The sequence below is a fragment of the Chionomys nivalis genome, chromosome 2 (assembly GCF_950005125.1).
Source record: "Chionomys nivalis chromosome 2, mChiNiv1.1, whole genome shotgun sequence".
Taxonomy (NCBI): domain Eukaryota; kingdom Metazoa; phylum Chordata; class Mammalia; order Rodentia; family Cricetidae; genus Chionomys; species Chionomys nivalis.
The window spans coordinates 55,014,291-55,033,881 of record NC_080087.1 but is presented as its reverse complement, the minus strand read 5'-3'; the positions used below and the strand labels follow the sequence as shown (position 1 = coordinate 55,033,881).

General features: G+C 45.1%; 1 protein-coding gene across 2 annotated transcripts; it reads right to left on the bottom strand.

The window, feature by feature from the left end:
• Positions 1-6,726: 6,726 nt before the first annotated feature.
• On the bottom strand, positions 6,727-19,591 carry LOC130870349 (sodium-dependent glucose transporter 1A-like). Of its 2 annotated transcripts, XM_057763041.1 has the most exons (4): positions 19,340-19,591; positions 12,263-12,431; positions 11,061-11,177; positions 6,727-8,504 (listed from the first exon to the last, which is right to left on the bottom strand). In XM_057763041.1, the coding sequence occupies exons 2-4, from the start codon at positions 12,426-12,428 to the stop codon at positions 7,510-7,512; spliced, it is 1,278 nt and encodes a 425-aa protein (XP_057619024.1). In that variant the 5' UTR covers positions 12,429-12,431; positions 19,340-19,591; the 3' UTR covers positions 6,727-7,509. The 2 variants fall into 2 exon arrangements, with proteins under 2 accessions (XP_057619024.1, XP_057619023.1); XM_057763040.1 differs by lacking the exon at positions 12,263-12,431 and having other exon boundaries at positions 19,340-19,389.

Below are 19,591 nucleotides of genomic sequence, written 5' to 3'. Positions count from 1 at the left end.
CCAGCAGTAGCTTGGCTGCCCCCAGCTACATGGCCTGTCACCAGCTACCTTTAAGCCACTAGCTATGCTTTTACAAATTGCTCATAGGCTCTATTGCATTTGGTGTATTTGTGTGGTGATTCACCTTGGCAGGGCCTGCTGTTCATTACACATACAGACCCACCTGCAGTACATCTCTCCTGCAATGATTCTACTTTCCCGATAAAAAAAGCCAGCTTCCTCTCACTCACTTTTCATTTAACCTTATGTGGGATTTAAGTTCAACTGTGTGCAAATGTATGTGTACTAAATGTTAAATATTTTAAGCAAGCTGTTCATTATATCTCATTCCAGACTAAGCAAACAAGTCTCAAATATTTTAAATTGGTATGTACTTTTAAATCTCTTACAACATACTATATATGTGATCCTAACCTGCTTCAGAATACATTAAGCTGTTTCTCACTATTGTGTCTGTTGCAAACAGTTTTTTCTTCTTTGTCTTTTACAAGTACAAATCTCACCTGTTGAGTTAAAAAACAGTGCAGTCAAGTTTGGACCCAGCTCTCCAGGCAGATTCCATACTGTAGTAATATATATGATAAACAGCCCTTCAGGGCTCAGAGATCTGGGGAATATGGCATATAAATGTTTAATTATCAAAAGACTTTTCATAACAGAGACACAGGTTGGCTCATAGCAGCAGCAGCCCTTCTTCAAAGAAAACAAAAGACAGATGGGCACAGAATGGGTACAGAACAATCAAGTGAAAGTACTAACCACTGGAAGGAACTGCCTTTCATCTAAACTCCTGAAGCTCTCCAGACAGTGGACAGAATCGCTAGAATCAATGGCCCAGCTACTCAGGGTGAGGTAGGCTTGTCTTTGCACAGATTTTCTAAGCCACAGGATCTTCTAAAACCCAGAAGTCCCTGTGATAATCAGCAGAAGGCAAATACAGCCCTAAAAGTCCCTGCCCTCTATGACCATGGATGACCCTGAGGAATGGCTCAAGGTAGCCAATTGAGTAAGTTCTCTGTCATTTTTAAAATCAACAACTCAAGTAAAATTTTATCCTTTTCAAATATCTCTGGTGCAGTTTGGCAGCTGAGAGGTTTTGTCAGTTCATAAGAACAACCTCACCAAACAAATTTCAGTTTAACTTTTTAACATGTTCTAAATAAAGGTGATTTAAGATATACAAATGCAAGTTATCAAATTTCTCTCTCATGTTGCCGTTCATAATCTTAACATTATCAATAAAATGCTCACGAGCTATTAATCCAAATCTGGCAGAGTACTACCACTACCGCAAGATCAAGATTTTAAATTCTCTTTGACTGTTTTCTAAAGATATTTTTCATTGTGCAAAAACATCTGTCACAGTCATTCTGGCATAAATATGCTGCTATTTATACAATGTATGTGTCTAAAATTTATGATTTACACACTCAAAGAATTCTTGTGAGTTTCAGGGAGCAGAATTAAAGGATTCACCTTAAACAGGTCAGATATGCCCTTCTCATTTCCCTGGTCCTGAATTTTTTTTCTTTATAAACTTAACCTTGTCCTCTGCTCTGCCAACACCCTGCCAGGTCCAAGAGACACCAGACAGTTCCACACCACAAATCCTTGACTGGAGTAAAGCAACCAGATACCCCAGGATGTGACCAGCACCCAGCCTTCTCAGCACCACCCCCAAGTCTTTGATGCCCACAAATAAGCAGGAAACAGTCTTGACAACCTGGCACCCTCAGTCCCCTTAACCTGCCATGGCTAACTCCTTGCCTTTTTATTATTTGAAAAATGTGGGAATGTCGTAAAAGTAAATCTGCTGGCTTGGCCTATCACCTGGGTACCTGTCCCTTTAAGAGACAAGCCCTGCCCTCTTCCAATCTCCCCTTTCCTGCCAAGGCAAGTGGATCTCCTGCCTTCTCTCTAGCCAGTTCTCTCTCTCTGCCCATCCTTCTTCTGGAGGGGCAGCTTCTGCCTCTTTCCCTTCTCTCCCCTTTTCCCCTTCTCACCTTTCCCCCTTGTTTCTTCTTTTTATTTCTACGTCTCTCCCTCCACCTCACTAACTAAACTCTATACCTATCTGTCCTTCTCTCACCCACTGCAGCCTCAGGACACCTGCTGCTGCCCCTTGTGGGATCAGCCTTGGGTCATCCACATCATGAATGTTAACTTTGGTTCTTTGACTCCTCTCTAAATCTAACCTGCAGTGCTGGACCCAACAGATTCAGTCCCTTGCTTATTATGGATATGAGTGATGTTGTGAATAGAAACTCCTGGTAGAATCATATATCTCAAGATAGAGGCTCTTTGGTGATAATTTCTATGGTGGTTTGAACAGGTATGACTCCCATAAACTCATGTGTTTGTATGCTTGGCCCATAGGGAATGGCACTCTTAGGAGTTATGATTTTGTTGTAGTAGGTGTGGCTTTGGAGGAAATATGTCACTGTAGAGGCAGGCTTTGAGGTCTCACATGCTCAAGCTACACCCAGTATGACACACAGTATCTCTTTTTGTTGCCTGCAGATCAGGACGTAGAACTCAGCTCCTTCTCCAGCAACAATTCTACCTGCATGCTGCCATTTCCCCATTAAAATGAAAATGGACTAAATCTCTGAAATTGTAAGCCAGCCCCAATTTAATGTTTTCTTTTATAAGATTTGCCATGGTTGTAGGGTAAAAGGGACAACTGGAGCAGGAAACCAACCAATCAGTGAGCACCCTGACTCTGAACCCAGAGCCAGTGAAAGAAACACACCCTGGATCTGAGACCTGAGCTAGGGAAATAAACATCTTTATCCCGGAACCCAAACCAAAGAAACATGCCCTGACTTGAAACCAGTGCCAAAGAAACACACTTTGTCCCTAGAATCAGAGCCAGTGAAAGAAATATACCTGGGTCCTAAGATTAGAGTCAAAAGGCTAAAAAGGACCAGTGAAAGAAACACAGCTTGGCCCTGAAGTCAGAGCCATCTCTGCCCCTGACTAACTAAACCGACCAATCCCTGAGCAGGGAAAACTAACCAATCCCTCCACTCCCTGGGAAAACTCCACCCCTAAGAAGCCCCATATAAGCCTCTCTGTTTATTCAGTTAGAGGCTGCTGTTTATCCCACCCTGGCAGAGGCAGCCAGTCTTCTGGACTCCTCTTTTCCAAATATATCTCTTTCTCAAAAGAGTCTTGGGTGATGATCTTCATTAGCGGCACAGAAGAGAAAAACCTGGCTGGGATGTCCCTTAGGGGACTGAGCTGAAAATCCTTGCTGAGATGGTCCCTGAGGGGTACTGAGCAAGGCTGAGCAGAAAAAGTAGCAACTTTTTTTTTTTTTTTGCCAGAGGGAGGAGATTGTTACATTTCTGCAGGGGCTTCCACTTTAGTAGAGTGTTAGCAAAAGAAGTAACATCTTGCAGCAGAGCAGACACAGAAAGCTCTGTTAGGACGTCCCCTTAAGGGAACAGAGCAGAGCTCAACTGTAGCCTCTCTCCAGAAGAACAGGATTGCTATATCCTGAGGGAGATCATCCCCCACCACACCCCAGCTCCAGGTAGCCTGGCTTCCTGATAAAGTCAGGACACCTTTCCTCCAGGGCTGAGCATCCTATTGCGACTCCAGCCTCCAGAGCTGTCCTATTGCGACTCTAAGTATAGCCTGATATCTTTGCGGTGCCACAGCTGTAACACATTCCCCTACAATGGTCACGGTGTCTCTTCACATCAATAGAAACTCTAAGTAAGATAGATTCTATGTCCTAGAAATTGGGAGCCAGATTGGAATGTGTGAAAACAGGATATGGGTAGAATGGGCCTGTGCCCACAGACAAGACAGTATCCTTAGGAGAGGATGGCTTCCTAAAGGTGCCCAGAGAGTAACTGTTGAGTTCAGGAAAGAGAGAGGGGCAGAGCTAACATGCCTCCCCCAAGTTCAGAGAATTTTCCTGCCTGACCAGCTATAGACAGACTAGACTGTGTGGCAGACAAGTGTCTTCGGTGACTGTGAACCAAAACAACCCTGCCTTCTTTAAGTTACTTTGGTTGGGTATTTTGTTGCAACAATGAGAAGTAACAAAGACACCAGGAGCTGTGAAGAGCAAGGGGACTAAGGGTGAAGGACTTGATCCTGTCTGATTAGATGAGGGGGCTGGCCAGTGAGTCCCGGGGATCCTCTTGCCTCTGCCTCTCCAGCACTGCAGTACAAGCGTGTGCGCTATTACACCCCGCTTTTTATATGGGTGCTTCTCTTGAACTGATTCTCCTTACTCTGCCTTCCAAGGACGGCATCCATTCTTGGAAGGGCTACTAAGACTAACTAAGAGTTAGACTTTTAAATTTTACTTATGGGAGGGGCACTCACTGGTGTGCATGTGCGTGTCCCATTGCACATACGTGGAGACCAGAAGACAGCTTTTTGGGAGTTAGTTCTCTCCTTCCCTATAGTCCTTACACTGAGACAGTGTCTCTTGTTTATGCCCAGTGCTGCATACGAGGGCTTCTGGCTAGTCAGTTCTCGCATCTGTCTGCCTCCCCTGTCTCCACAGCAGTGTTCCAGGGATCAAAGTCAAGGCATTGGGCTTATACAGACAACATTTTTTTTTTAACCAAAGTGCCTCCTTGGCCTGGAGTCTGGACTTTTTAATGACTGCAGGTTAAACTGTCACAGGTGTAGCTAGAGGCTTCAGGAATGTATCAACTTTCTTCCTCACACGGTGTCCATTGGCATCTTAGGTAGACCCTGTAAGAGACAAAGTCGTGCTCAGAGTAGCTTTAGAAACCTATTCTAGCTCCCTGCTATGATTGCTAATTGCTCTACCCCAGTCACTTTCCTGCAGAGTGTTTCAGGTCATGTAGGTGGCCCCAAACCAATTGTTTTCCCTCTTATCACTCATATTGGTTGAGGTCCTTGGGATGACTCCTAGGGACCTACAAGAGTCCCTTTCTTAGTCTTTCCTTTTATCTTTTGTACCACCTTTGGGGACAGGTGGGTCCCCTCGGAAGCACCGATGCCAGTTCCCCTTCAGACTGTTCTCTGAGGTCTCCACAGCCTCCCTGATCAAGAGGATGGGTGACTTTATGAAGTTTTGGGGACCTTTTAGGGGCATGCCATTTTCCTCTTGGGGATGGGCTTGCCTGGGTGGGGGAGGGGACAACATTGACCTCTTTCGTAGAGCCTGATCCTTTGTCTCTGCCCCGACGCCACTCTTCAGCCATGGCAGGTAAAAACCACAAACTGTGAGCCGGAATAAATACTCCCTTCTGTACATTGCTTTAGTCAGGCATTTTATGACAGCAACAGAAAGGGAACTAAAAATCCCATTCAGTCAGCAAGACACAGAGAAGCTGCCGCAGCCTGGGTCCAGGGGACTGAGGCATAGCTCACAAAGACAGCAAACTCAGCAGCAGCCGCGAGATGCTGATTGTGCAAGCATACAGAATGAAAGAGAAATGGGGATCCTGGGCCTCCCCCAACACTTCAAAGGAAGTCCCAGGAGGCCGGGGCACAGGCAGAAGGATCAGAATGCTCGCAGGGAGTCTCTTACAGGACAGCCACATGAAGCTGCAGGAAGAAGTCAAAGTTATCAAAGATTCCACAGGAATGCAGACTGCCAAAGCCAGGACATAAGCCAAGTTGTAGGCAGTGAACAGATCCAGTCAAAGTGACCACGTGTCTTACAAACAGCAAATCCAGGATACGGGCCCTCAGCTTGCCCTGTTATACTCAGATGCTGTTTCTTCCTTTGTGGGTCTGTCTTGTGGTCTGACTAATTTTATTCTCCTATTGGAGGAGATGTGAATGTGACTGCCCTGGCATTGTAGTTTGGAAGTAGGTGACTTTCTTTTCATTTTCTTAAAACAGGGTCTCACTGTATTTCAGGTTGGCACAAAGCTCATGGCACCATGAGCTACCATGCCCGTCTCTTTTAATCTTTAGGAAAGCTCACAGCTACTCGTTTGCCTTGAGTCTCAGAGCCTGGACATGGACTTCCAAGAAACACTTCAGATGTTCGAGACTACTGAAACATAACAGAACATTTTGCACTAGAATCAACAAAGGACAGATCATTATATTATATATGTATATGAGAAAACATTGTCGAGTAACTTTGTCCTAATGTCAAATGATCATTTATTGTAAAGTATATCCTGATTTCAGAATTGTTAATAGTATGGAGGGTGTCCCTTATGGTGCATTCAACTCTGCACTGAAAACAGTATTGATGTGAGATTCCCCTCTGGATGCTGTGAGTACCTAAGAAACCATCTTAGGCTTGTGATAGGGCAGAGTATAGCTGAATGCTGGAAGAAAGGAGGTGGAGTCAGAGAGAAGCCATGTAAGCCCCGTCAGAGACAGACACCAGTCGGAATTTGTTGGTAAGCCACAGCCACATGGCAATACACAGAATTACTAGAAATGGGCTAAATTAAGATGTAAGAGTTAGCTAGTAAGAAGTTAGAGCTAATGGGCCAAGCAGTGATTTAACTAACAGTTTCTGTGTGGTTACTTCAGTTCTGGGCAGCTGGGACAAATGAGCAGCCTCTTACAACACTGTATTTTTCAAAAGACTATTTATATTTGGCCTTGAGTACATTAAACAGCACATGTAATTAGTATCACATTCTTAATTAAGCTTTTGATCATCTCTGTTTCACTCAGAATTTGCAATGATGAGCGAGCTAGAGCTTGTCTAGGAGATAACTCACAAAAACTTCATGATACATAAATTTTCAATTTGGGAGTCATCTCATCTTCCTTTATAGAAATTCAGGATCTGGAGAGGACACAGAGGCCTGTGTTGAGTGCCTCAGGGCAGACCTGAGAGGCAGAGTCCTGTTGAGAAGCCACATATAACTTAAACCTTGCTCTGTGTTTCCTCTGTAGAAATAAAAACCTGAGACCAGCCATTGCCCCTGGTACTCTGTGACCCGGCCCTACAGCAGCTGTGGAAATGTCGGACCCTTACAAGGATGCTTTCAGAAGAACACTCCCGGAACACCTGGCAGAACACAGGTGGGTGATCACTGCTGAGCACATCTGTCTGCTGTTGGCACACCCCGCAGCTTCCCAACCCAACCGTCTTCTTTACATTCTCTGAAAGGTGGCGACTATCAACATTACCTGTGTATGCGTCTGTCAGAACGAATCTCCTAGCAAGATCTTATGGATGACTGAGAATCACAGAACATGTTTCTAAATTCTCTAGCTTTCTCTATAAGTAGACCCAGAAAGCATGAATGTCAGCAGGTATTGAAAAATCCTCACTCTCTAGATGATTGAACGCTTTATTTAGTGAATTCCTTAAGGAATTCTTCCTCTCTAAGTATACATCCTTTTTGTCTGGAGTGTCTCAGGGAGTTGCCTTTATTAACTGCAGAGGACTGAGCAGAAGGGCCCTTCTATGGGTTCCAACAGAACATCTCTAGACGATCCTATTACAGATGGCCTCACTGGGTCACTCATTTCCACCACTTCAAAATCCATTTCATTATTTTCTTTTTTTCATCTTCCTGTTTAGTCTCTCGCTCACAGTCTAGAACTAGTGGACAAAGCTTTCTGGTCCTCGCCTTTTCTTTTTCCTTTGCGCTGACGTTCCAGAGGTAAGGTGGCTAATTTATACATCACGGGAAATATAACTCCAGTGAATATGGCTGATGCAAAACAGACGTACAGAACCACTGGCAGGTCTGGGTAGTTTCCTTGAAGAATTCCGATGACTGCAGGAATCGCCATATCTCCTAGAGAGGCACCAATTACGAAGAATGCTGCAGACTTCCCAGTTAAGGTAGTGTACTGCTCAATCCAGGAAACTCCACTGGGAAATGTGGTTGCCATCGAGGCTCCATACACAGCAGTCGCGATCCAGAGGCAGAGAGGGCTCTTGTCAAAAAGCACCAGAAAGAAAGATGAGACAAGGCTGCCAATGTTGCTCAACACAATCATGGTTCCAGGCTGTAAGAATGTTGCAAAGAAAATGGCCAGGCCCCTGCAGGCTGCAAAGGTCCCCCAGAAGACGGAGTTCAAACCGGCTGCTTCACTTTCTTTCATGCCAACATGGGTGGTGGCGAAGGAAAATAGGTAAGAGCCAAATGTTATCTCAGCTCCAACATAAAAGAAGAAGAAGACAAAGAGGAGACAGAGCAGTGTCCTGTGATATTTAGCTCTTCGAGCACCCTGAGCAGAATCTGTGTTCTTTTTCTGCCTTGAGTGTTTAATACAAAACAGACCAAACAGAAAGACAGAAACTACTAAAATATAGGTGCCGGTGGAAGTGTACGCCCACAGCAGATTCATGTTCTCAGGTACCGCAAACAGAGAGTCTGGGCTGGCTTCAGAGGATCGGTTCAGCATTAGAGGGTCAAAGTCAGACTCTGTGTGGTTCTGAGTGGATTCTGAGGTACTCCAGGCCAATTTAGCCAGCAGGGGAGCCAGGACAGCACCCAAGGCAAAACTGAAGTGCAAGGCCTGCATGTGTGGGGCTCCTTTGTCTCCCCAAATAGCCAAGATGAGGACATTTGCACCTGTCAGTGAAACATGGGGAAAGGTTAAAGTTAAATTGTCAGTCAGTGCAGGGAAATCTCATCAGGTCATTACTATAATAAAGCGGCTGAGCCTGTGTCACACGGTAGGAATGGCGTGACATTAGCCCCAAGTGATTCTGATGAAGGAACTCATCCATGAACACCAGAAAACTGTGTTCTGTGATATCTCAACTCACATGTGGAAAGCCTCAAGCTGGAAAAGCACTACCCTCTGGAACCAGGTACACAAACAAGCAAAGGGCTGTTATACACAGGCCCATACCACACTGGGGAATAATGCTATAGATCTATTCGTTACAAGTGTTTGAAACGTATGTGTTGACTAGGGAAATGTTTATCATTCAATAGAGACCAAATGACAAAGCTTTATGGCAACCACTTGAACATGGTGGATAAAAGAAATGTAAAGACTCCATCAGGAACCCGAGTGTTCTAGGCTCTGAGCTCCAGCTAAGGGCAGCTGGTGGCACATCTTTCAGAATTCACAACAACACTGTCTGAACCCTGATAAGGGGCAAACCCTAAGCACCAAGCCTTTGTTTTTTTTATTATAAGCAGTTATTTTGAGATAAGCATATGTCTCTACTTTGTAACTTTGGGACCAAATGAAGCCTGACCTATAAAACACTAGTGGCGTTAGTGTTACATTAGAACATCAAGGAACGTTCGAGCTAGAGAAGCGGATCAGTGCCTTGCTCGGCTTTCATCAGAGGAGCTTCCTGCAGCAGGTGGGTACGACACAGAGACCCACAGCCAACGATCTCTCTCTCTCTCTCTCTCTCTCTCTCTCTCTCTCTCCTTCTCTCTCTCTCCTTCTCTCTCTCTCTCTCTCTCTCTCTCTCTCTCTCTCTCACACACACACACACACACACCTGCAGCAGGTGGGTACAACACAGAGACCCACAGTCAGCGATCTCACACACACACACACACACACAAATCTGCAGCAGGTGGGTACAACACAGAGACCCACAGCCAGCCATAGGGGATGGAGGACACCAAGAGAACAAGGGTCTCTAAATCATCTTGAGCAAAGCTCATATGAACTCAGAGACTGAGGCAGCATGCACACACTGTGCACACATCTGCACCAGGTGTAATGTGAAAGTAAAATGTTGCAGGTTCCCAAGGCATTTCTGCAGCAGGCAGAAATGCTGCAGGTCCCCAGAGCAGTGGCAGGCAGCGGGCAGGGAGTCCTGACAGCAGCCAGTCCCAGGCAGGGACAGTGCAGGAGACCATGAGGAAAGACAGATATATGGGCACACCATGAGACCACGCCACAGGTCTCCAAAGGCAGCTGGTCCTGGGCAGGCAAGAGAATAGGCATGCCATGCAGAGTTAGGTTGGATATTTATTTAGTGGGTTATGGTAGGGAAGGGGAGAAGAGAAGATAGGGAGAGAGGAGGAGGAAGGAAGAGAGGGGGGAGGGAGGGATAAAAAGAGGGAAGGAGGGAGAGAGAAGGGAGAGAGACAAAAGCTGCCTCTCTGAGAGGGAGACAGAAAAAGGGAAGAACTCAGGCTGGAAGTTGAAGATCAGCTTGCCTCAGCAGATGGGGGTATGTGTGGCTTGTCTCTTAAAGAGACAGGACAGACCATTACACCAGGTCCTTCTCATATGTGTTATGACTCCCACTTAGTGTTTTCATGGGATCCTTGAGTGTGGGAACAAGTGAATCTCTGATACCTGTGCCTTCTCTTGGCTCGAGTCCCTGTCTATTTGTCAAGTTCTGATGTGTAGGTTTTTCTTTTAACATATTTATAATATGTTATATTCTGTTTTATTATTATTCCTTAGGAGACTGCTCCTTTCTAATGAGAGACAGAAAGGAAGTGGGTTAGATGAGAGGTGGTAGGGAGGAACTGGGAGGCTGGGAGGAGTAGAGAGAGGGGAAAATGTAATCAGGATATATTATGTGAGAAAAATAAATATTCAAATGAAATGGAAAAAAAAGAACATCGAGGGAGATCTGGAGAGTAGGAACTGAAGGAAAGTTGACATCATGTGTGGTATTTCGTAGGTTTTCAAATAGATATTAACACATGGAAAAGCTGTACCTCTGGAGATTTAGAACTTGTAGGAGAAAATAACAGGAAAGAAAGCAAGCAGCACAGTTTCTCTTAGCTCAGTAAGTCAGGTCTGCTTAACTGTAAATCGGCCTCTCTGCTTTCTCAGCCAAGTGATGGCCCTGGGCTGGATCTAAACCACCAGCTCCTCCTACTTTATTTACAAAGATAAATTTTAACCCCCAGACTCAAGCCCACTTCATCCACACTGCAACCACAGATGGCCGTTCTCAGGGTAGCTCCTGCAAATCAGTCTCTCAGAGAACGAAGACGTTTAGTCCAATTGTATAGATATCTGTTCATAATCAATGCCAGACCAGCCCCAAGGGCAGCTGCTACAAGGGTGTTCCCTCTGAGTGACCCCATGACCAAGTCAGTACTGTGTCATTTCAAAAGTATGCCAGGGACAGTTGAGATCATCGGCTGTACTTTCCTAGTGGATCCCCACCCCAGAGGTGACACTTCACACACCTGTGTCCACAACACCAACAGAAGCCCCAAAGACAGACATGGTGACCATCAGTAAGACTGCTGTCTTGCAGAAAGGGATGAGATAAAGGGCCACTGCCGTTGCCACCATCGACACTCCTGGGAAGAAAGACAAGACATTCAGCTGTGGGAGCTGGAAACACGGGTCAGTAGTGGAATGCTTGCTTGTCTAGCATGCATGAGTCCCTGCAAAAAAAAAAAAAAAACTTTAATATTTAAAAAATAAACATGAGTTATAAAAAACTATATCCCTCAGGATATTCAAACCTATAAGAATACAAAAATTACATTTAGTTTCCACTGAGAGTAGTGGTTTCTAAACTGGTTATGTAAAATCATGTAAATTCTCTAAGGCCTTTGTAACTTATGACCTAAACAGATTTATCATACCATTAATACTCAGAATAATTTATACAGCAAGCCATGTTTTGTGGGCAAAGGATACAGGCCAGAAATCATTTCCTTATTGCCACACATTAAAGAAACTTGGAGATATTTTAGATGTGACTAACAATTTTTTCCGTATAAGTCTCTGCTTATGCTCCTAAATTAAATGCCTGGGGGAATAGGGAGGAGGTAGAGAAGAATCCCTTATTTATTCACCAGAAGTAACTTAGATCCCTTGCTCTGTGCCTTACAACATCATCTAAATCCCCCTTAATTGTGCCAATTTATTGGGAACATTATGCTGAGACCTTTGCCAGCTTTTCAGGTACGAAAGGGACAGTCTAGGTTCCTCAGGGACACTGGGTGACCAGGACAAAACAGTTTACGTCATTTCTCTCACAACCTCCTGCCCCTTCGTGTTCAATCCTGAACGCACAGAGCCTGGCCAGGTTCCAGGAACCCATTCTGACCCCTGTGGCCCCAGGGGCCCTGTCCTACCCCCAGAAAAGCAGAGCTTCATGGTCAGCCAGTATGTGAGCCTGGAGCAGAGCCGACATTGCAGAAAAGGTCAGCCCTGTTCAGGGGGCAGCGCTCGCTCCCCAGGGCCAATCAGGTTTCCAGACTCCTTCCAGCTGCCCAGGTAAGGGCAGGGAGTCTGGAAGCCCAGCTGCCAGTGAAGACACCCTGGCACTGGCTGCTTCTGTTGTCAAGCACTCTGCAGGCTGTGCCTGTCGCAGGAAGAGCCAGGGTATAAAGTCAGGACAGGCAGAGAACAGCGGAGGTTGGTGTTTACTCACCCAAAAGGAAGAACTGATTCATGTGATCAAAGAGAACCCCACCAATCATGCTGCCGCACAAGAACCCAGTGGCCCGGCCCACAAAAATGAGAGACAGGCCGCTGATATTTCTGTTCACGTTCGCTGCCAGATCTTGAAATGTGGGTCCCAGTATAGCAACACTCATTCCCTAAAATTTAAAAAGACAGAAGCTTTGCATTTACAATAATTAAAACAATGTCTAAAAAGAGTGTGGCGATGAGAGACAGTGGGTTACTTTTAAGACCTTCAGTTTCTAAAAATCTACAATGGCAATGTTAGAGCAATGTGGTCATCTGAGCTTTATCTATGTATAACCTTCAATTTTTAAATCATTGTATACTAATTTGAGATAATGTTTTTTGCACCTCAGGCTGGCCTCAAACTCTGAGTGTAGTCAAGAACGGCCTCAAACTCCTGATCCTCCTGCCCTCCAGGCACCGAGTTTACGAAGATGGACTCCATTCCCAATATAAAAATTACAGAATTCTTTGTTTTCTCAGTTCTTTCCCTTAAGCTGTATTCTGTGTGGCTTAGTTGTGAAATGATTTGCATATTTTCCTTTTTTCCAAAACCAGGGTTTCACATTCATTTTAATGGTTCAGGAAATACATCCACACATATGTACGTGTATATACATACATGGAGATAAGGACACAAAGAAAACATAGTACAGCAGTGAAACTGGCGATCTATGTAAAGAGTGTGAGAAAGTTCATTGTTCACCCTGGATGCTTTTCTGTAGCTTTGGGATTTTGAACACAAAAACACAGATTTCAATAATCACACAAAGCTAACCTGCACTGTCTGCAAGTGGAAACACTGGCCACAGAGTGAGGATTCGGAACCATGGAATTCCAGGGAGGATAAGCTTATGAGAGAGAACCTTACTGGAATTTTTGATACAGGCCGTATATAAACTTGATATGAATGCTTGCATTTCCCTTCTAGTTATTAATCAAATAGTCCACACATTATTCTGAGTTTCTATTACCACACTAGCAGAAGATAAAAAACAATGGGATGAAGTATATCAAAATATTATAGCAGGTGGTGGTGTCATACACCTTTAATCCCAGCACTCAGGAGGCAGAGGCAGTCAGATCTCTGTATTTGAGGCCAGTCTGGTCTACAGACCAAGTTCCAGGACAGCCAGGGTTTTACAGAAAAACCTTGTCTCAAAAATACCAATAAAACAAAAATATTTTTGAAGGCAAATCACTACACATGGTTTTTGTGTGTGTGTGTGTGTGAGTGTGTGTGTGTGTGTGAATGTGTGTATATAAAAACAAAAGGTTTGCTTAGTAAGATGTAAGGGACGTTTTGCTACAGAAGTCACACACCTGGGGTCAGGCAATGGCAATGTGCTTGCTGTGTGCAAATCATCTATTTCCCATGAAACAGTTCTGACACAATCCCCAGTTCTCACTGGATGGCTTGACATTAGGTAATAGGTTTCTCTAAACCATTTCCATAGATTATACAGCACGCCACCGTAAGTGTTTGCACACATGTTCTGTATATGCAAGCTTGTTTGTTATTCAAATGCTATAAATAATTTCTACTGCTCACGAGTCAGTTCTGCCTACTTTGATGGCCTTTCTGACTCCCTCGTTCGGATGTGGGTGTTTGCTGAGCCCTCTGCAGCCGACTCTGAGCCTTCAGCTACCTGAGCGAGTCTATCTTCATCAGCCGAGTCAGCGTCAGCATCTAAATCCTCCCCACTGTCTTCCTTCCCCCTTGCAGCGCCTGCTATGGTTAGAGCCCTGATTTTCAGTCATTGCTGAAGTTTCTGGTTCTTTATTAAACAGAATGACAGCAGCTTCTTTCTTTCCACATTCAAGCTCACAGGCACCTGGTCCACACATTTATGAGAGTCCCTCATTGTCTGTTGTAAACACGTAACCCCCTCCTTACACTGTGACTGTGGCCTTGTATTTTCTGTACTTTACACGCATTCAGGGACTTCTTTGCAGCACTGACATGCTCCACCATGAAGTTTTGCCTTAGTTTCTTGGTCTGAACACTTTCATCTAACTTGTCTTTTTTTTTTTAATTTTTATTTTTTTAGGTAAATTTATTCTGGCCCTTTTAGGCCCCAGACTGACCCACAGTGCCTTTCTGGGAACTCACCAGATAAGAACACTGAACTGAACTGAAGAGATAAGAACAGATAAGAAGGTTGTGGACCTGTGACCGTAGTTACTGAGATTAGAAATTTTTCTAAAAATTGAGCATTAGTATCTAAAATTCACTGCAAAGCTACAATTTTATGTTATTGTTAAAACAATAAATAAGGTTTTCTTACATGCTGGCTGGCCCTTTTGGTTTTTTAAATAGCAGTACATTAACTCTATGCACTACAGCCTCCTTCCCCCGTCAGCACTGGGGCTTAGGAAGCGATTGTGGAGGACTGTACTTTAAACTGGAGGTGGTTGGCCTAGGAAGCAGGGATCCCCGCTTTTCCTGTGCTCCACACGTTAGTTATTAAGTTTTTGTTCCTTCAGAAACTAAGTATCCTGCAAAGAGCTAAGTTAAGGCAACAATGAGTTTTCGCATTTGCCTTTGAGGTGCTAACGTTGCTTTGGTTGAAGAGGGACTGTTCTTAACCTGTGATCTGATCTTGAATAAGCGTTTTAAACCTTTGAAATTTTGCTGAAGTTCCCCAAGTCAAATCAGATTGAATATTTCTTTTCTGTTAAATTTTAAGTGTATGAGTGTTTTGCCTCCTTACTTGTCTGTGAACAAAATACACGTCTAGTATCCTGAGATGTCAGACGACTTTGTTTGAGCCCCTAGAACTGGAGTTACAGGCATTTAACTTTGGCATGTAATATGTATCACCTATGAGCTGCCATGTGGATATTGAAAATCAAATTCAGGTCTTACGGAAAAACAGACAGTGTTCTTAACTGAGGATCCATCTCTCTAGTCTCCAAATATTTTTCTTGACCATGAATTAAATAATTTGCAGGTTTTCTGATGGATCCTTGAAATATCTCAAAAAGATAATTCTCTTACAAAAGTAGAGACATTAAAATAATTGGGCTTATTTTTATATTAAATTACATGGAAAACATTGCTAAAAATTAAGTAATGCTATACTTTTCAGTTATTTTCATAGGGGTGTGTTATTGTTCTTGTGTCTCAGAAATTATGTAACATTCATAAAAATACAAGTCCTAGAGAACATCATCAATAATAATCCCAATTATTATCTGTAAGTGTTATATGCAAGAGTCAGGCCAAGCGGCCCTGCCTGTAGTCCTGGCTGTCAGGAGGACGGCAGGAGGATCAAACAGAGCATGAGTTTTGGTCAACACGGGCAACACAAGATCCACCTCATAAAAGCTGCAGGTCATGAACATAAAAAAAAATTCTCGCCAAGAGCGTCACTATTTTCTCTCACCAGGTCTTTGGCCACTTGAAGTCTTGTCACCTACAGTTAATTGTTTAGGGGGGAGGGGTCTTACCAAGCCACCATCAGTTTGGCATTCAAGGGCAGAGACTCTGTCAAGTACAGGGTTCTGTGGCTTTAAGGTCGCTCCATTGGGCTGGGTAGGAATTCCAGACTTCTAATGAAGAAACCAGTGGCTCATAAACATCAAGGTGATGTTTAACCCAGCAAGCAGCGAGCACAAGAAGAAATAAGTACCCTGGAAATGACTTGGCAGATTTTCATGCTAAGTAGCCAGTGGAGAGATTGTTAAGCTGTGCGGTTTGAACGAGCTCCACAAGAGCAATTCAAGTCTAATTTCCTACATAATCTAGTTAATGAACAATTTTAGGCACCTAAGTGGAAAAGCAAAACTGGTGTTTAAGGTGATGGAAATCCATTGCAAGTGTGGTCCCAGGGGCAGCTTGGATGTCCGCCTGGCGCCCGCTGAGTCTTTAAAGCTGGCACCAGCTAAAGCTCTGCACTCCAAGACTCAGCGTGTAGAGCTGAAAGGACCCCGAGCGTAACCGAGCAGCAGGGGATGGCTAGGAAATGAGGCTCCTACCCAATGTTTGCTTTGTCAGTCCCTTAATATTGGTGGAGACAATAGAAGCCTTAAGTGATATGTTCCCAGAAGCTTCATGCTTTAAACCCTTGTGGATGGATTCGTTCACTTGACGCCCACAGAGATTACTTCCTGGTACAAGCTTTTCCCATACAGAAAGTCTGGAGCTATATGTGGTTGTGATAATTAGAAAATTTAATTTTCATAAACTGGGTGTGATGATCCAGGTCTAGAATCTTAGCATTGGGAGGTGGAGGTAGGAGGATCAGAAATTGAATGTCGTTGTTGACTACACAGTGAACGTGAGGCCAGCCTGGGCTATGTGAAGCCCTGTCTCTAAAGGACAAGATGCTCTCCTCATGGAGCATCCACAGAGAACTCTCCGGCCAGCCGTGCTTATCTCACTGCGCAGCGGCATTAGGGCACGCTCTTGAACCAGCTGGATGGCTCGGTCCTGGGTGTTACCATTGATGGACACTGGATCCTTCCTACTGGAGCGCACAGACCGAGCCCTTCTGAATACTCATTTCAAGGGTGTATCGTAGGGACTGGAGAGGCTTAGTGGTTAAGTGCTTGCTGCCCTTGTAGCGGACCTAGGTTCAGTTCCAGCACCCACACAAGATGGCTCATTATCTCCTGTAACTCCAGTTCCAGCACCCTCTTCTGGACTCTGTGATATACATAAATACATAAGGCATTCCCATCCAACATGAGTAATGTCTTCTTTAAAAGAGCTGAACCCTAACTTATAGAAACTTGCAGATCTTGCCCTCTCATAAGCTATAACATCACTCGCTAGTGGGTTTTAAGGGATTCCAGCAAAGTATATTTTCTCTAGGTTGAAAAAAAAAAGTCCATTTCACCCACTAACTGGTGTGAGCCAGGATTTCCACGATCTAGAATCTGGGAAATGGGGCTTTTAGAAACACCACCATTAACTTACTCCTCTCCACTATTGGAAGGGGCCATTCCAGGTTTTCTCTGCAGCAAACTTCTGGGCCATCAGTCTTCTCTCTGTATCTCTCAGCTGGGAGGGACATATCCTGTCTGCTCCAGTTGTGCCTATGCTGGACACAGCCTTAAGGAAAGGCTGATCAGGGACATTTCTCCCCAGAAAGAGCCACCATTATAATGATGGGTCACTTTGCTAAGATCATGGAGAGATCTTCTCTGTCATTGCAAAAGCATTATCCTTTTTCCTTTCCCTCTAACCAGGTGCCCCCGTCCTTGTCCTCATGAGGGTACCACTGTTTCTCTAAATGTGCTCCGGCTTCCAGGGGGAGGGCTGGGATACAGGAGGCATTCATGGGAGCAGCTAGCACTTAGTATGTAAGCACACAGCGTGGTGGAGGCAAAGTCTGCTAAATGAAAGCTCTCAGTCCTTCATTTACATCGGTTGTTTAATCTCATATGGCTCCTGTCCCCAGACGAATGGAGAAAATGGGGAACTCCCGGTCACCACCATGGAGAGCAGCAAAGAGCTAATCTGCTTCCTGAGAGGGATTCCCTGACTGCTGAGCCTGTGGTCCACTCTTGGCCCACTCGGTAGTGCGGCTGTTTCATTCTGGGGAGCTGTGTTCCATTGCCGAGAACCTGCTTGAGATGGATTTAGGATATAGGAGCTGCTGGAGGTGCCCAAACAATTTCACGTTTGTGAAGAAGAAGGATACCAGAGGTTCCATCCCCACCCCCACAAATGCTGTTCAATCATTAAGGGAGTGTCTCCAATCAAGACAAGTTACAGCCCCTGCGGCAGTCTGCTGCGTGTCTGAATACAGAAAAGCATGACCCTGTGTTGGTGCCTCTTACTTGTGAGCTTTTGCCATGTAAATTAAAGAACTTTGGAGTAGTTTTTCAAGCAAGAGAGATTTCTGCTGCTATGTCCAGATTTTTCAGGATGGGACCCTATCCCTCGGAACCACTGGGTTGTTGATTGTTCCTGTGGTATCCTTAGACCTTTGCTCCAACATGTTCAGGGCTCAGCAGGGAGGAGCGTGAACAGAGCTCTGGGGTGGGTCTTTGCCTACCGTGTTCTCCTTCCACAGCTGCTTAGCGTCCTGCACTCAGAGTGTGGGTCAGCAGCAGGATGCCAGGCAGAGCTTCAGTGAGCTTCTGGTAGATTTGGAGATTTTGGAAACCCTTAGGGTTTTCAAGTGACAAGAACAGGGGAAAGAAGCAGATGCTGCAACCAAAACCAAGAAAGTGGAGTCCAAATGGAAGTCAGAACTCCACAGCCAATCTTAAAATGGTCATATGGACCAGTTGGAAAGAAAACATTGCACAGACTTCAGCAGTGTCTGCAGTAGAACACAGGTGAAGAGCTTACTCGTTATGCTTTACGGAAGGTTCAGAAGACCCACACTTCAAAGTTAATAGCTTCTGGTTAGTGTATGAGTTCTTGGCTTGTGAGTGTTTAGCTTTGGGGATGGGTATGTAGTTAACGGGTAGAGTACTTGCCTAGGTTCCGTAAAGCCCTGGGCTCATCCACTGTTCTTCACAGACTGAACATGCTGACACACACCCATTATCCCAGCACCTTGTGTGGAGGTCAGAAGGATCTGGAGTTCAAGGTCCATCATCAGCTACGGGATGAGTTGAGGACCAGGATCTGCCACTTAAGCAGCTACCGGTATGGTAGAGAAAAATGATTTTTTTTTTCTCTTGCTATTATTTCCCCATCTGTATAATCAACTGTTTGGCGTAATTTAGTCAAGCCACCAGAAAGAGAAGATTCCCACCAAAGTAAATTTTTCTGTATAATAATTAAGGGCAGTGACTACAGACCCTGGCAACCTCTTTTCTGTCTCCCCAGTACTAAGAGGAGCCTACAAAGATGGCCGTACGGGTGGGGGCATCTTATGCAAAATCAATCATGTTCTTGACAGTGACCCACCATGATTAAAATTGTGTTAGTTGATGAAACCAAAGCCCCAGCGGATTAACTAAAATGCCCAAGGTCACACAACGTGCAGGCAGCAAAGGTGAGAGTCCAGCTGGGACGGTCAGGTCCCTTGCCCGAGGCTCGCACATCTGGGAGGGGTGCAGCCCCAGCTCTCACCAGCCCCAGGAAGGCGGCATACAGGACCGCGGTGGAGAACCAGCGCAGCACGCTCCTGGCTCGGCCACTCCTACAGGAGGTCGCAGCGGCGGGCTTGCTCTCTGTCCGGGTCTCCGCCTGGTGGAGCCGCTGGGCACCAGCCGCGGGCCCGGCGCTCCCGGTCTTCACGTTTAGTTCCAGCTTGGCAGCTGCGGAGAGCTCCTGCTGCGGGCGGACCCTCCGGGGCTCTGTGCTGGGCTCCTCCAGGCTCCA

What these genes read in the sequence shown, in the direction of transcription:
- LOC130870349 (XM_057763041.1), bottom strand. Translation starts at nt 12,428, where the DNA reads ATGAGTGTTGCTATACTGGGACCCACATTTCAAGATCTGGCAGCGAAC. An exon ending in GAATCAGTTCTTCCTTTTGG is followed by an intron (nt 11,178 to 12,262) that starts GTGAGTAAACAC and finishes CTTTCTTCCCAG; the next exon opens with GAGTGTCGATGGTGGCAACG. An exon ending in TGTTGGTGTTGTGGACACAG is followed by an intron (nt 8,505 to 11,060) that starts GTGTGTGAAGTG and finishes TTTCACTGACAG; the next exon opens with GTGCAAATGTCCTCATCTTG.